General features: G+C 42.8%; 1 protein-coding gene and 1 pseudogene across 4 annotated transcripts in view; one reads left to right on the plus strand and one right to left on the minus strand.

Moving 5' to 3' along the window:
- Positions 1 to 17,802, plus strand: part of GXYLT1 (glucoside xylosyltransferase 1) — a 72,748-nt gene that overhangs the window by 12,127 nt on the left and 42,819 nt on the right. For 2 of the 4 annotated variants that reach the window (XM_077834061.1, XM_077834045.1), the window contains one exon: positions 9,773 to 9,865. The exons of the other annotated variants lie outside the window; for them this stretch is intronic. In XM_077834061.1, coding sequence (XP_077690187.1) covers positions 9,773 to 9,865 — 93 coding nt within the window. The remainder of the gene's footprint in view (positions 1 to 9,772; positions 9,866 to 17,802) is intronic. 4 annotated transcript variants of the gene reach the window in all.
- Positions 2,694 to 4,368, minus strand: LOC144274935 (uncharacterized; annotated as a pseudogene).

A 17,802-nucleotide genomic window follows, 5' to 3' on the forward strand; every position in this document is an offset into this window, starting at 1 on the left:
TGGGGAACCCCTTACACACTGGTGGAGTGCCTCTGCCAGATAAGGAAGAGCCCAAGGAGGACATGTTCTGAGACGTGCTCCAATTCTCCGAGGCCAAAAAACAAGAACACAAGGAGTAGAGAGAGATTTTGAAGGAAAAAATTAATGTAGACAGGCAGTTCAGAAAGGAGAGCGAGGAGTGAATTGTAATGGGCCAGGAGCAGATGATAAAAGTTTTGGAGGAGCAAACAGAGATGTTGAAGTCCCTGAATAACGCTCTAGGCAGAACACATGTTTGCTTCCCCCACCCCTCTCTGCAGCCAGTACAGAACTACTTTCTCCCCAAACTCCTCCCGCACATTCCTTGCAACTTCTTGGAACATCCCGGTACCCTGTTCACTCCACCCCTTCGGACAGCTTTCAAAATGAAAGCTAGACTTACACACAGCTATGAGAGCCTACATTGCCCTGCACTGTTATCTCCCTTCCCACCAAGCGTTTTGTGTGTGGTGTTAATTGGTATTTAATAAAAACAAACGCTCTGAAAAGATAAGCAATCTTTGTCTTCTTCACGTGGTGGTTGCTGCTGGCATTAATACTCAGTGGCAATATGATCATTTTCTGACTGCAAATCACAATTTTCATACAAGGCGGCAAGTTAAAACATGGCAGTGTGCTGTATAGAAAGACACATTACTGGTGCTCATTGTCAAAATGTTGCCTCAAAGTCTCCGTGAGTCTAATAGCCCCCTGTTGTGCCCTTCTAGTAGCCCTGCCATCTGGCTGCTCAAAATCAGCCACCAGGCAATTGGCCTCCGCGCTCCACCACGGAGGAAACTTTTCACCCTTAGCCTCATAAATATTACGGAGTATGCAGGAGGCTGCTATGACCATACGAATATTTTCCTCATTTAGGTCTAAATTGCAATAAAGGAAGCGCCAGTGTGCTTTTAATCTGCCAAAGGCATATTCTGTGGTCATTCTGCACCTGCTCAATCTATTGTTGAAGCGCTCCTTGCTGCTGTCCAGGTTTCCTGTGTAAGGCTTCATGTGTCATGGGAGTAAGGGGCGCTCTGGGTCTCCCAGGGGCACTATGAACATTTTAACATCCTCAACTGGAATCTTCTGGTCTGGAAAGAAAGTTCATGCTTGGAGCTTTCTGTACGGGCCAGTGTTCCTGAAGATGCATGCATCATGCGCCTTCCCGGACCACCCACGTTGATGTCAATGAAATGCCCACAGTGATCCACAAGTGCCTGCAATACCACAGAGAAATAGCCCTTTCTGTTGATGTCACAGGATGGTCGGGGGACAAAATTTGGATGTGTGCCATCTATCTCCCCACCGCAATTAGGAAATCCCATTGCTGTAAAGCCATCCACATTGTCAAGAGTCACAGTACTTCATAGCCGGATGTGATTTATGTCTCTGCACGCTTGCTTTAATGCAGCTCCAAAGGTGGACTTCTCGACTCCAAACTGATTTGTGACTGACTAGTAGCAGTCTGGAGTCGACAGCTTTCGCACAGCAATTGCCATACACTTCTCCCCCGAGAGGGTAACTCTCATTTTGGTGTACTTGTGCCGCAGTGCTGGGTGAAGCTCTGTGCACAGTTCCAGAAAGGTGGCTTTCTGCAGCCACTGGTCGTCATCCCAGACTTGCATAACAATGTGATCACTCCATTCAGTGCTTATTTCCTGAGCCCCAAAGCGATGGTCCACTGTGTGCAGCTGTTGCGTGAATGCTGAAGGTAATCTGGTGGTGTTTTTTTCCATGGGACACAGCAATTCAGGCAATTCTGATTGTTGTTCAGATTGGGAGTTCATGGTATACTGCATGACCATCTGCAATATGGTCATAACAGTGACCACAACATTAGAGAGCAGTGTGGGATGCATCCTTTCAGACAGAGATGACAGGCTCACAGTAAACAAGAGTCATTGAAAAATGTCATGAAATGCAGCTGGAAGCCCATGGAATGATGGGATGGAAAAAACTGCATCATGGGAAGTTGAGCCTGCACCCATGATGCACTGCGATCCACTCTGCCTTCCCACAACTTACAGCTTTAGAAAGTAGTGAGAAGCACAGTGGGATAGCTACCCACAGTGCACTGTTCTCACTGTCAGTGCTAGAGCACCAACTGTGTACGTGCTCTTCTGACAGAAGGAGCGTTGTGTGAACATGCACAAGCGATGTAATTATACTGGTTTTTGATTGTTGGTGTAAGTTGGATCTACAAAACTGTGTAGTGTAGATAAGGCCTCTGTGTAGCAGTGACCTGATTTTGCAGCAGGACTGTTCATCAGAGGAGTGAAATCTGAGCCGAGATATATTTAACAGGGCTGTCAAATGATTAAAACAGTCGTGATTAATCACAAAGTTTTAAAAAGTCGCAATTAATCACCATTTTAAGTGTACTGTTAAACAATAGAATACCATTTAAATATTGTTGGGTGTTTTCTACATTTTCAGATATTGATTAAATTATAAGATGGAATAGAAAGTGTACAGTGCTCACTTTATATTATTTTTGATTAAATATTTGCATTGTAAAAAAGATTAAAAAAATATTTTTCTGTTCACCTCATACACGTACTGTAGTGCAATCTCTTTATTGTGAAAGTGCAACTTAAAAATGTAGAATTTTTTTTGCATAACTGCACTCAAAATAAAACAACGTAAAATTTCAGAGCCTACAAGTCCCCTGGGTCCTACTTGTTCAGCCAATCACTAAGACAAACAAGTTTGTTTACATTTATGGGAGATAGTGCTGCCTGCTTTTTACTTACAATGTCACCTGAAAGTGAGAACAGGCATTCGTGTGGCACTGTTGTAGCCGGTGTTGCAAGGTATTTACGTACCAGATATGCTAAACATTCATATGCCCCTTCATGCTTCAGCCACCATTCCAGAGGACATGCTTCCCTGTTGATGATGAGTTCTGCTCGATAATGATGCAAAGCAGCGTGGACCAATGCACATTCATTTTCAGCCTTTGAGTCAGATGTCACCAACAGAAGATGTGGCTTTTGTTTTGGTTGTTTTTTGGTGGGTCGTGTACTGTAGTTTCCACATCGGGGTGATGCTCTTTTAAGATTTTGGAAGGCACTTCAGATTCTTAAACCTTGGGTTGAGTGCTGTAGCTGTCTTTACAAATTGGTACCTCATATTGGTACCTTCTTTGTGTTTTGTCAGATCTGCAATGAAAGTATTCTTAAATTGAATAACACATGCTGGGTCGTCATCCGAGACTGCCATAACGTGAAATATATGGCAGAATGCAAGTAAAACCATGGAGTGGGAGACATTATTCTCCCCCAAGGAGTTCAGTTACAAATCTTCAGGGCTCACGTAGTGTTTCTGTCTTTTGTCAGTTTTTCAAAATCCTTGTTGGCACTGATAGATTGTGCTTTTGAAGAGCTAAGGTGGCTGTGATAGCGACTTTGTTGCAAAGCAGGAGCTGAACCATATCCAATGTGGAGTTCCATCTGGTTGAAATACCTTGTTTCTGTCCATTTGCAGCTTGTGGTATTCTTAGCTCTGTACTTTTAGCTGCACTGTTTGAAATGGCCCTCAACTTTTCTGTATTTTGCAAGCACATTTTCAAAACCACCATCACTGAGCACCACTGTAATGGATCGCTGCAGACTGTGAGCGATGCATGCTTTGTGTTCAAAAGGCTGTGTGCTGCTATCATATTATGTGCACTGTCAGGGCTAAGTGTTACCTTTATTTGAATATTTCACTCTTTTGTAATATCCAAGAAACACTTTGCACATGCTTCAGCATAATGTCTCTTCAGTATGTATTACCGTTTAAAGCAAATGACTGCAGTGTCCATGCAGTAATCAGTCAACGCCGAGATAACTGTAATTGGTCAAGGATGTCCAGTGATCACCAGTCAAAGCAACAGCTAGTGCATTTTTCAGAAACTCCAACTTTATAGTATTCTTGTTGTGATATAGGTCATGTATTCCTCTGGAGGGCAAAGTATATGACTGATTGATTGGAAGATGCAATTTGAATAACATCTCTTAGCCCCCTGTCGTTTACAATGTTGAGTGGGTTGCAGTCCATAGCTATCCACTTTGCAATAGCATTGGTTAAGCTGTTGTACTTTATTTGATCCATGGGCTTGTAGTGATTCTGAAACTCTTTAAGCATACTCTGTTGTTCACTTGCTGTCGGTGGGTTTTCTGTAGCATAAAAACAGGCAATTAAAGCATGTTTAGTGCGTAGGTGGTACTGCAGACTTGAAGTACTTCAATTGTGTTGGAACTCAGCATTGCAATAACTACAGATAAGTCTTTTATATCCAGAGAACCATCCAAAAGTTTTTTGAAACTTCCCCTTTAAAAGACCTGAACTTTTACTACATTGTTCCATTAACTTTTTCTGATCTTTAATCACCCCAGATCATGAGAACACAGTAGAACTGTATCAATGTCCACCAAGCGATGAAATACTAGTAAATTAAGTGGGTCAAAATAGAGGTGTGCAGTTAATGCTTGTTTAAAAGAAGTGTTAATTTGTTTTGTGTTAATTGCTTGTGTTAACTGAGATTAATTGACAGCCCTAATATTTAACCATCTGATAAGTAAATGGAGACATCACCTAGTAGACTCACTTTTCTTTTGGCAAATGAGGAGATCATATGGATGCCCTGTCATGTTGTTTTCAGCAGCCTATCCACAAATGTCGCTTGTTGAGAAGATGAAGATAATATATGTGTAATACTCTACGTTGAGTGAAGAAGCACAGCTATTCCAATAGTATAGAGATTTTGATGGCACCACTGTCTTTCCTGATTAAGGAAGAACCTATTATACTGAGACCCAGTTCTATCTCGAGCCATCTGACAAACTGGTTGAATTAAATTATATAGATTCTGTGGTGTTGCTTTAATCTTCAGAAAGGACTCAAAATCAAAGATACAGTACTGCAGAAAATACAGTATTGCTGGTGCCTCAAGGGGGGAATCTTAGCTTTTGAAGCATACCGTCTTACAAAGTGCCTTTTTATAACAAAGTGTATCTATCTGCACAAGCATTTTAGACAGTGAAGCAGTATCCTGGAAGAAACTGAATATTGGATTTACGTGAGTACTGAACCATACTGGAAATATTCTGTCCTCTTTGTGTTTCATCCAAGGTTCAAAGACGACAAGATTGCTGGAGTCAGAGGTGTAAGAAATGTTCTTGTCTTTCAAGACAAATGATTCATCACTTCAGGGAACTAAAGCCAATTTCATGAAGGTTTTGATGGTCACGGCACAGAGCATCAGTGGAAGAAATGTGTAAAATAAGTACTTCTTCATTGCAGTACAGAAAAAGCTTTTAAAATGCCTATCAAAAGTCTTTAGTGTAAGTACGGGTTGAATATACTGGTCTGGTCTCCTCTGGCTTTCTGAAGACCATATCTGCAAGCTTTAGGCAATGGTTTACATAAAAAAGCAAAAATATAGGACTATTTAATTTTGTCCAAACACTGTCTGCCTTCAATTTTTTTACTTTCAGCAACTTCCCTGTGGTGGTGATTTGACATCCTTTTGATATGACACAAGATTATTTCTTATCAATTTCCTTTTTCTAGTTAATGCATGTCTGCCAATTTGGTACACTCATTATAGTAGGTACATGTGTGTTTAAAAAAAGATTTTGCTGTCCTTCAGACTTGAGAACTCATGCCTACATTAGCCTCATTTTTGGTTGTCATGGTTACACACATTTGATATGGTATGTCAATTGAATAAACTTTGAAATAATTCTGTCAGGAACATTGGATGAACGGGCCTTCCTATATCTCTTATGAGATTTACAGTTTTGTTGCAATTTCTGTTAGCATATATGAGAAGGGGAGGTGGAATTGGGCTGGCTGGCAGACACTTTTTATCTGAGAAAAGAAATGAGCAGGTAAGACACTTTCTCCTGCATATTGTATATAGCTTCTTTATATTTGAATATGTGCAGTAATTGACAAAGGTACAAAAATAATTTTGTAATATTTAACTTTGCACTAACAATTTTAAGGCATTTAAAGCACAGTTTATAGTCAGAAAATTGACCACTTAATAAAAAGCCACCTTTAATCAAAATCTGGTCTTTGTATGTATTTGGAGTCATCTGCTTACTACTTTGACAAAAGCTTCTACTACAAATACTATAAGAAGCTTATTGATGACAGCAAGATGATTTTTCCCCCTGCCTCTCAACAGAATTTAAGTCCAATTGCAAAATCTGTAGTGCTTATGAAGTACAAGCAGGAAAGAACTCAACTTAATTTTCATGTTCCAGGTTGAGTCTGTAGTCTTATAGCCTAGAAGTCCTTGAGTTTACAGACTCCTGGAAAAAAAACCCCAAATCGCTGTAGTAATTAAAATAATGCAAGTATTATTAGTACTATAACACTATGTAGTTTTACACTTTCTTTTACACTTACACAAAAACATACTTTCTCTCCCCCCTGCCCCTTCTCCCAAAAGAAGAGAGCTCAAAGGAGGGTAGGTATTGTTACCACCACATTCCAGTTAGGAAAACTCAGAGCTATAGCTATGCATTTTAGCGCCTGGGGTAAGCAATCATACTTGCACCCTCTAGAGGCAACGTATGTATGGGGGGTCCATGGTGTCATGTCCCCAGATTTCTACCTCTCATTTAGCACAGAAGTTTTTAAACTGTAGGGTGCGCCTCCCTAGGGGGATGCACCCCCCAAGTTAGAAAACCGTTGCTTCCTGCCAGGACCCAGCAGATGAGTAGCTGGTGGGAGCCGCTTGGGCCCGTAGTTCTGTGTGCTCTTCTGCATGGCTAGGCACTCCCCAGGCAGGGTGGGCAGCACAGCTCCAAGCTGTGTCCCTGACACGCTCTTGCCTCTGCCATGAAGGAGCTTGGTGCGGACTTGTGACACCTCCTGGAGCCAGCCCCTGCCCATGGAGTGTGGATGCTATTAGATGCTCCCTGAGGTTTTTCCTGCAGTACTCATGCCCCTTGGGCACCTGCCTCTCAGCAGCCTGGTCACACCCTGGTTGCCATCCAGCAACCTGCCATTGCAGCCGGGTCACTCTCCCCTACTCCCTGTGCATAGAGTGGAACCGCACCTTGCTCTCCTTTTCTGCCCGGCCCCTGCCCCAGCCTCAGGGCTGCTGGTCTCACAGTGACACAGCCTGATCTCTGAACTCAGCCATTTGAGCCCAGTGCCCAGCCTGGGAACCGGCGGCTGCTGGAAGGGTGGACTCTTTCCTGCCAGCTCCAAAAAGCAAGGCTATGAGAATGTTGCAACCTCTAGGCTTAAACCCTGCCCCCCTTCCCTGCCTCCTCCCACTATGGGCACGCATCGTTGTACAGAAAACAGGATGGTGGCCAAATAGGAGGCCCAGCACATGTAGAAGGCACTAGGATTCAGGAGATGGCATGCAGCTGCAGAGGTACTGTTTCCGGGAGAAGCAGCGTCATGCCATCCGCTCCCTGCCCGGGTCTCTATTTGTGGGGAGGTACAATACCGCACCTCGCCCTAGACTATGCCCTTGGACTCCAGCCAATGGTGTTGAGTCCAATCCTGTGGGGAATGAGGAGGGAGACCTGATGCTGCTGGGCCCAAGCCTGCACTGCCCCATTTTTGTGCCCCTGCCAGCTCTGTGTCCTAGGCACCTGCCCATCTTGCCCCATCCTAGTTGTGGATCTGGGAAATGGGGAGAGGAGGTCACTTCAGAGGATATATGCACTTTAGAATCCTCAAATTTATCATTTTTAAATGTGTGTTTAAGTGAAGTGTTTAAGTGTTTTGAGGTTGGTTTGCTCACGTAGGCCTTTGAACATGCATTTAAAAAGCTTTCCCTAATCATTACTTGACTACTACTGTGTAAAAGTGGGTAGGGCAGCAATAGTAGCAATAGCAACTGCTATTTCAATTCTTAATCTAGTAGAGGTAAAGAAATTATTGCGCAGTCATTAATATGAAGGAGGGAAAACTTGCCAAGGATGGTTCTGATGACACTGCACAGCACTGTAAACGTGACTACAAAGAAATAAGGTTCTGCCATGTCATATCTTACCATTGTCCATGAAAATAACTTTGTGTAGACTTGTTAGATTCCAATATTAAATGAAGGTTTTGGGTGGATAGGAATGACATTTAAATAGACAATGTCATTTAAAAAAGATTACATTTAAAAAGCTATTCTAATTTAGGACTGATTTAGGCTGTCTAGAGGGAAAAACACTTATTTTTTTAACAGGTTGAAGGGCTAGCATATGCTATGGTGAAATACTAGTGGCCCCCATCTACACTAGGGCTTTGAAGCCTGTTAGTTTAGCGAACAGGTTTTTTTTGTATAGAAAGCATTTATTTTTCTAGACTAGACAAGGCCTTAGAAAAAGAAAATTTCTAAGAATACTTAAATGGAAGTTCACCTTGCTCCTTGTGTCACAAGAGATCCAGTATTTACAAGGTACCCTCTGATTCTAATAAAAATATCCCTGTAATGTAGATAGTGGTTTGCCACTTGCCCATGGCAAATTAAAAGCTTGCTCTGGATCATTGAGGGGACCTACACCATCAATTTCTGCAACTTTTAAGTTTTCATTTAAAAAAAAAATCTGGTTCTTGGGGTTGCAAAAACTACGTCTAAATCTATGTATTGTATTCGTGACTTACCCATAGCAAACAATTCTGCTGCTCACAGCTCTGGTAAGCAGAATGAAATTAGACTGGTCATTTTCACTGCTGTTACTGAAAACTCTGTGGGCAGCAATGAAAATGTCAATTTCATGCTTCTATAGTTTTAAAAAGAACCGAGGAACAGTAGAATCAAGCACTGGAAATAGTCACCAGGGAGAAAAATCCAGTAAATAGTATGTGCATGTGGAGAGGACATATACAGTCACAGAAATCCTCCCTCCTCACAAGAGTAAGAAGTATGTGCATGTGGAGAGGATAGAAAGCTCCTCCTTGCCAGCCTTTAGAGGTGAAGCATTTCAAAAGTATGATGCCTATTAACGCCAGGCTAATATCCAAAGGGAACCCAAGAAGAGTCTAGGGCAGAAGCCTGGTAAAAAGCCTAGCGTCCTCTCCCTTCCTGGCATCTGGAGGTAATGGTGGGGTGGGGGAAAGGGAGAGCAAGAGTGGGGGACTGGGCTTCTCATAATAGAACTGCTCTTGGACATTGCTGATGGTGCCCAATACTCTTATAGCTGTACCTCTATGGGGCCCGCATGCATGGGGTGTGCCCCCTGGGGATCACCGAGGAATATTCGGGGGGGGGGGGGCACAGCTGGGCCTGGGACAGCTGCCATGGGGGGCAGGGAGGGAGTCCCACCCTGTTCCACTCCTGGCCACAGCCCCACCTGCCAGTCCCCCCACCAGGGGTCCCAGCTGCAGCCGGGGTTTGGCTGTTGGCCTGTGCCTGGCGTCCCGGCTGCAAGCCCACGCCCAGGGCTCCCCTCCTGGCCCCGCACTCAGGGTCCTGGCTGCCCCCAACCGTAGCCCCAGCATTAGCCCCCTTACCCCTGTCTGCGTCCCCTGTTCTGGGGAGCGGTGGAGGGGCGCGGACAGAGATAAGAGGGGCACAAGGTAAAAAGCTTGGGGACCACTGCTCTAGCTAGTATGTTTAGTGTTTGGGCTAGTAGGTATCTGGTTTATTATCTAAGCCTTGACACAATATAAGCTAGTGTTCTCTGTGGAATTGCTATGCCATGGAATAACAGTTCTGATGTTTGAGCTGAAAATAATCAATTTCATTTTGATGTAAAACTAGTAACTTTCTTATAGGATTGTTATTTCTGTCTTATCCTGTTAGGTGTAAGAATTTGTCTATATCTTACTGGAATTCCTATTGGATGCTGCCCTCTGATGTTTGTGGAATGAACTGCTTTTGGGAAGCTGCTTTTAGGTAGGCTCTAATATTAAATAGAAACTTATTACTGGCAGCTAGTATCGTTGGTTATATAACAAACTGGCAAATTAAGCACACTTTAAAAATTACTTCAGATGTATTTTCTTGTGCTCATAGTGCAACTGTCTTCATAAACTGGACTTATATGCCCCTTAATGACACTTTGTGCGTTATCAGTTATCCTGAGAAATTAAATATCGAGAAGAAATCCAAAGAATATTTAACTAATTTTCTTTATTGTATTTGTTTTCTTTTTATTACTACTTATTTAGGAATTATTAACAGGCTTACAAATCCTTGCCATGTAAATATCAAAAACAAAAGAATAATTGTTAAAACAGTGAGCTTTTGTTTCAAAAGACATGTAGGAATATAGTCATTAGCTCTCTATTTAACAGTGTTATGATATTACAAAATGAGCATCATTACAACACTGACATCATTTCTAGTGATTTTATTAAATTGAGTAAAATCTCTATTTACTCATATTTAACAGACCAGGCATGTCTATCAAATGCTAATATTCAACATTATCTTTTTCTTCTAGCCATTCTTCTAGCCTAACATAATGAAAAACTATTTGTGGGTCACCATTTTTAACAAACTGATAAGATTTGTTGCAGTGAGCTGTAAACCTGCAGATTAATTCAGTAGAGAGAGAACAAGTACACATTTTTTCAATTACTCATTTCCAGTGATCAGATTTATTATTTGAAACCAGGAGTTCTAATTAACTTTTTTTCCCTAGGATCTCATGACTAGCTGAGAGCACTAGCCAAACAATTCTGAGCTTACTACTTTACAGCATGCCATAAGTAACCTGAAACAATAGTTGTACAGTACGTTGAAGTGTTGGCATGACCTCAAAGTTTCATCTTTAATGAGTAGTTTACACGCATTACAGCTGTAATGTAAATTTGTTTTCAAATGATGCAAATAGTTCATTCTGAGAAGTAACATTGCACGTCTGGTGTGCTTCAGAACTACTTGACAAAGACGCGGTCCCCAAGCAACACAGTGCTTTTCAGTGTACATCTAATACGGCAAGTTACTTGTCTTCTGTTAAAATCTGATCAGGTCCTCTTTAAAGATATCTTTGTGCAGTATATCTGACTATCTCTGAGGACCCCTTTCTAACCAGCATGGCAATCCATCACCACAGACAGCTGGGTACTGGAAATAATGCATTCAGGCTATATGATACCATTCATTTATCCATCCCTCTTCAGGGACCCCTCTCACAAACACGTTCTACGGAAAGAAGTAAACCACCTCCTACATCTGGGCACCGTGGAACAGGTACTATCACAGCGCAAAGGGAAGGGTTTTTACTCCCACTCCTTCTTAACTCAGAAGAAGAAGAACAGAGGATGAAGTCTTATTTTATACCTCAGAAAACTCAACAACTTCATAAGGGTCCAACAGTTCAGGATGGTCACATTAGCAACAATAATACCAGCGCTGGAACAGTGGGACTGGTTTTCAGCCCTTGACCTCCAAGGTGCCTTTTTTCATGGAACCATACATTCTGTTCACAGGAGGTTCCTCATGTTTATTCTGGGGACAGAACATTATTAATACACGGTTCTGCTCTTTGGCCTTTCGACAGCCCCTCAGATGTTTTCCAAAGTGTTCGTGCAGTGGTGGCACACCTCCGCAAATAGGGAGTGACAATTTTTCCCTATGTAGACAATTGCCTATTAGAAGCACCCACCCGGGTAGATGCCATAGACACTATCAACATGACAATCATCCTCTTTTTGCAGCTGGGACTACAACTCAGCGTACAAAAATCAACATTGATACCCATGCAGAAACTGGACTTCATTGGGGTGGATCTCGATGCTCTAGAGGCCGAAGGATCATTACCACTGACAGGATTCCTCACTATAGTCAATTGGATTTCCACCATACTGAACAGCCCACAGGTATCTGCATGGATCTGTGTCCAACTATTAGGCCAGATGACAGCAACCACATTCATGGTATGACCAGTGTTCCCTCCTAATTTTTCCCACCCGTGTGTGGAATGAACTTTTTTACGTGCACCAATATGGAGGTGATGTGTGACACATCACCTTCATATCGGTGCACATAACAAAATTAATGTGGTGGGGGTGGGGCCGAGGGGTTTGGAGTGTGGGAGGGGGCTCAGGGCTGGGGCAGAGGGTTGGGCTGCAGGGGTGTGAGAGCTCTGGCTGGGGGTGGGGGGCTCAGGGCTGGAGCAGAGGGTTGGAGTTGGGGATGGCGCCAGCTGGGGGTGTGGGCTCGGGTGGAGCTGCCGATGACGGGTTTGGGGTGGAGATGGGGGCTACGATGGGCGTGAGGACTCCCCCCAGCAGCACCTGGGCTTGGGGGGAGAGACACCTCTCCCCGCTGTGGCAGCTCCGGGGCTAGGGCCACGGGATAGGCGCCCCTACCCTGGCCCCCGCAGGTCCAGACAGGGTTGGGTTCAGGGAGGGCCGCCCTGCAAAGGGGCCGGGCTACCCCAGCCGGGGCTAGGCTGCCCTGGCTGTGGCAGATTGGGGGCTTGGCTAGGCTGGGGCTGGGGCGTCCCCCGGTGGGTTCCCTGAGCACCTGCGCAACACTAAATAGGCGGCTGCGTGGCCGCGCACCTTACAGGGAACTCTAGGGTATGACACGAGCATCTTCACGTATGCTTCCTTCAGGACTGGCTAAGAACAGTCTACATACCTAAACAAACACAGCCTAAACAAGTGCCTCGTAATGCTGCACAAAGACAAAGACTCGCCATACTGGTGAATGCAGCCCAACAATGTGTGCGTGGGAGTCCCTTTCACACAGACTCCACCTTCAGTGATTCTCACAACCAATGCCCCTTGATAGGCTGGGGAGCCCATATACAACACTAAACAATTCAGAGCTGGTGGTCTCCTACCAAGACGCTGTTACACATAAATCTCCTGGAACTGTGTGCATTTTGCAATGCGTGCTTGCACTTCCTGCCATTGATCAGGAACAAGACTATATGGATAATGACGGACAACATTGCCTGCATGATTTATATAAACTGAAAGCGAGGGGAAAGGTCACACACCCTATGCACCGAAGTCATGAAACTATGGAACTGGTGTATCTGACACAGTATCAAAATGTCAGCTTCATATCTCCCAGTACGTCAAAACACCACAGCGGATACATTGAGCAGGGAATTCTGGCAGGACCAGAAGAGAGAGCTAAACAACACAGTTGTGCAGAGCATATTCAAACATTGATGTCACCCATCCATAGACTTCTTCGCAGGCTCCCAGAACTGCAAATGCCTGCAATTCTGCTCAAGAGCAGAGTTGGGTTCCCATTCCTTGGGTGATGCCTTTCTTTTAAATGGGATACGCTTCTGCTGTATGTGTTTCCACCAATCCCCTTGCCATTGGGGGTAGTATACAAAATAAGAGACAAGACCAGAGTCATCCTTATAGCGCTCACGTCGCCCAGACAAACTTGGAAATCGTACCTATTGAGGATGGTGGTATGTGCACTGCACACTCTTGCTGAATCTTCTCTTGCAAAATGCTGGACAGGTTTACCATCCAAACCTGGAGAGAATTCACCTGAGAACGTGGCTTCTACATGGTTCCAGCCTGACAAACTGACCTGCTCTGCATAGGTGAAAGACATATTAGTAAACAATAGGAGGACAACCACACGGAATACTTACCTGCATAAATGGAAGAGATTTGCCATCTAATGCCAAAACAAATGAGCCCGACCTGTTACCTCCCCTTTACCAATGATTTGAGAATACGTTCTAGAACTAAAGAACTCCAGCCTATTCCTTAGCTTGCTTAGAGTACACCTTACCACTATTACTGCTTTTCACCACAAGGTGGACAGGATATCGATATTTGTCAATCCTACCACCAAACACTTTCTTAGGGGTATCAGAAACCTTTACCCTGAAATACAAGTACCTACCCCACCTTGGGACTTGAACTTGGTACTACGACTGCCTTACCTGGGCCCCACTCAAACCATTAGCAACATGCTGTCTAACACATTTGTCAAAGTCACATTCTTAGTGGGTATCACGTCCACCTGATGAGTGGGAGAGTTAGGAGCCCTCATGGCGCACCCACCACATACCATCTTTTTCAAAGATAAGGTCACCTTAACCTTAAGATTTCACCCTGAATTTTTACCTAAAGTACCCTCCTCTTTTCACTTGAACCAACCAATCCATCTTCTCTAAACCTCATGGGAGCAAACAGGACTCAATATTACACACCCTGGACATCAGACACACACTAGCATTCTATCTTGAGATAACCAAGACCTTCGGAAAGTCAGAGACTTTTTATTTCAACTTCAGAATGATCTAAAGGTTCCACCATTTCCAAGCAGAGACTGTCCAAATGGATTTCTGGATGCATCAGAACCCACTCTACCAGGTCATTATCAACCTCAGTAGTTTTTCTCAACAATATCCTATCATGAACCTATGTGAAGTGGCCACCTGGGCATCCACATACATGTTTACAAAACACTGTACGATAGATCAGAACTCAAGATCGGATGCACTGGTAGAACTTACTATACTATCATCAAGTATCAGGGTTCATCTGAAGAAGTGGAGTTTTACCTACGAAAGCTTATGCCCAAATAAATCTGTTAGTCTTTAAGGTGCCACCAGACTCCTTGTTGTGTTTATACTATCAGTTACCAATGCAACTCTGAAGCCCCTTCCATCCACCGAGGGGCACTGCTCGACAGTCACCTGAAATGGAGCACCCACAGAGACACTCCTTGAAGAAGAGAAGGTTACTCACCCTGTGCAGTAACTGAAGGTCTTCAAGATGGTGTCCTGTGGGTGCTCTATTACCCACCCTTTCCCCCCTCTATTTCGGACTTTAATCTATGGACTTGGTGGTGGTGAAGGAACTGAAGGGGGGTCTGAGACCGGGAGAGTGCATGCAGTGACCCAGACAAGCACTGCTGCTGAAATTCTCTGATCAAAGGCACAGTGAAGCACCCTCAGGGACACCATCTCGAAGAATCTGTTACCTCACAGGGTGAGTAGTTTTTTTTCTGGTTTTAATTCCAACACTTGTAAGCTTTGAAAACCCTCCCAGCAGTTGTCAGTCAGCAAGCTTAGAGTGTCTATTACTATCTGCCTCTTCCCTTCAACAGAGGACCTCCTTTGTTAAGACCCCATGTCACAGCAATCATTCTTGGCCACAGAGGGCTGGATAGGACTTTATTCAAATCTTGTTAACGTAATGTCTATATCATAGAGCTCATTCTAGAGCAACACAACGCATTTCTCCCCAAAGCCTGCTGTCTTGAAGTGTCTTAAGACTGGACACAGGTTTTTATTTATATTTGACCGAAAATTTCCCCCCCAAATCAGGGGAGAACATTAGACCTGAGATCGAAAGATAAGGGAATGAGAGGGAGGAGGGAAAGGAGACAAAGTGGGGGTAGGAAGGGAAAAGGAGAGAACATCTCTTCTGTTTGGTAGGAATTAATGAAAGGTTTCTAAAAAGTTAGATTAAATCTTTTCAAATTTGTCTGTGGTGTCATCTCTGAAACATTACCTGTTCTTTAGCTGCTAGATTAGGTGAGTTGCTTTGACAAGCTTCCATCCCTGGGGGCAATGTGCTCTTTCATCTAAGCAAGTTGTTTGGTTGTAAGCAATGCTATAGAGAACCAAGCTTTCTGGGAGTTGGAGAGTTTCCAGGATGATGGGATATATCCCAAAATGCAGGTCTGGGAAGTAATTTTTAATCCTATTAATCCTCCAATCTACTTTTAGTCAAATGGATTATGTTTTGGGATAGTCCCAAAACATGTGATCCAGTGTGGCTGGATCCAAGTTTTGTAGCTGTGTCAAGTTCATTTACATGGGCACTGGGCTAATCCAGTTTTCTTTATTAGAAAACATTTATAATAGTGAAACCTTGCTGTACTTGATTAATTGAACATCAAAACTTATAACCACAGAGACACTCTCCATCTCTGAACCATAAATATTCTGCAAACATGTAAAACTTCTGTACTAATCAGATTCCTGATTTGTTGCCACTTAGATCTGTTTAGTGCAAAGGCATTATACGAGACTATGTTCTCTTGTGGGAGAGGGTAGGAAGTCGGAGAAAAGAATATGGACTTTGAGGAACATTACAATTTTGGATTTGTGTTCTAAAAATATTGTTTCACATCTGTTGATTAAAAGTGTAGCCAATTGCTTGACAACCCTTGTGTTAATTATTAAGAATGTTTGAGGCCAGTTAACTATGTTTAACCAAACGTATTGCCTAAAGACAAAACAGTGCAATACAAAGAGGAGACGTACATATCCTCCTTCTGGGAAGCAATTCTTCTCTCTGTGTATTCACCGTACTCAGAAGGTGTGCATCAAAGATACATCCTCGCTCATATTGTGGGTTGTTCATATTGTGGTTGTTTACAGGCTAAAAACCTCATATGTTAAAGTTTTAAATTTAACCCACTAGTTTGTGCCCGCGTTGTCCTTCATATCTCCCTGTATTTTCTCTATCTTGTTTTAAAACTACATTCCAAGTGTTGTTGAACCATGAAAGTACTCCCTAATTGTTGCAGGTACTGGTCCATGAAAGTACTCCTCCAACTTGTATCCGGGCAAAACATTAATATATTTTTGGTTCGATAAGTTTCTTATTTTCTAATGCCAAAGCTCACTTAGCATAGGTGACCAGAATTATAGAAAGACATAGGCCAATTCAGGCCATGTAACTTCTAGAAATATATATATATACAATATATTACATCAATACTACATGTCTAATGCATATTAATATATCTGTGGTGTGAATAATACATATTGACGTATACAATAGCTCAGCATATATTGGTCAACATTGTACTTGGTACATTCTTATTCATGCATCTTGGCATAGACATATTTCCTGTATTCAAATGCCAAAGCTGACTTCATCTTTGCAAAGTGTTGTGGGGTACTTGACATGGATGAACAGACTTATGGAAAGAACATATGTATTCAATTAACATAACATCCGAACACCCCTGTATATAATGTACTTCTTTGCTCTGTCCATGCAGGTCATTGTGGTTCTCTAGTAGACAAGTAGAGTGTCTGTGGTACAGAACTTGCTAAATGACAGCCCAAACCATCCATATGGACCTTTATCCATCAAGGGACTAGTGGTGTTCTTACTTTCTGGACCAGTGACATTCAAGTATTTGATACAAAGTGATACAGTTTCAACAGGAGAGAATAAAAGAGACCCACACCAGAATATACCTGGTGGTTAGGTCAGTCACTCACCTGGGAGAGGGGAGACCTGGGTTCAAGTCCCTGAACTAGAGCAGGGATTCCCATCTGGGTCTCTCACATTCCAGGTAAGTGCCCTGGATATTGGGTATAAAAGAGTGGGTAAAGGGAATGGCACCACTGGTTCTGTGAATAGTACCTAAATCCCCTTTTGAATGTAGCTTGAAAGCAATGTTTGTTTTGATAATGTCAAAATGGTTCAGTTAGATATTTTGGAAATGCTTTCTTTTTTCAGCTAAAGCAATTTGAAAATTGACAGACATTCATGGAAACGTTTCTCTCTCCAAATCTGCAGATTTCAGGGAAAAGTTTCCTCTGAAATATTTCATCCAGCTTCATTCCAGAGTTGCTGGATGTTATCACCCCTTGAATCTTATCATAAGAACTCCCTCTTGTTGAGAGAAAAGCATGGTCCACACCCAGTTATTAAGTTTAATTAACTTTAAAGTTTTATTGGTGAACATTTTAGGATTTAGAAGATTTTATCACCACTTTAATTAAGCAAAAAGCATGATTAAAGTGGAGTAGGACAGGATAGTGATCAGTTGTTTTAAAGGATAGAAGTTCACCAGTTTCTTTTAATGTGAATTCTTTTTTATTGAGTAACTTTTTACATTTCTTTTTAAAATGAGTAACATTTTAT

Source organism: Eretmochelys imbricata, chromosome 1 (assembly GCF_965152235.1).
Source record: "Eretmochelys imbricata isolate rEreImb1 chromosome 1, rEreImb1.hap1, whole genome shotgun sequence".
Classification (NCBI taxonomy): domain Eukaryota; kingdom Metazoa; phylum Chordata; order Testudines; family Cheloniidae; genus Eretmochelys; species Eretmochelys imbricata.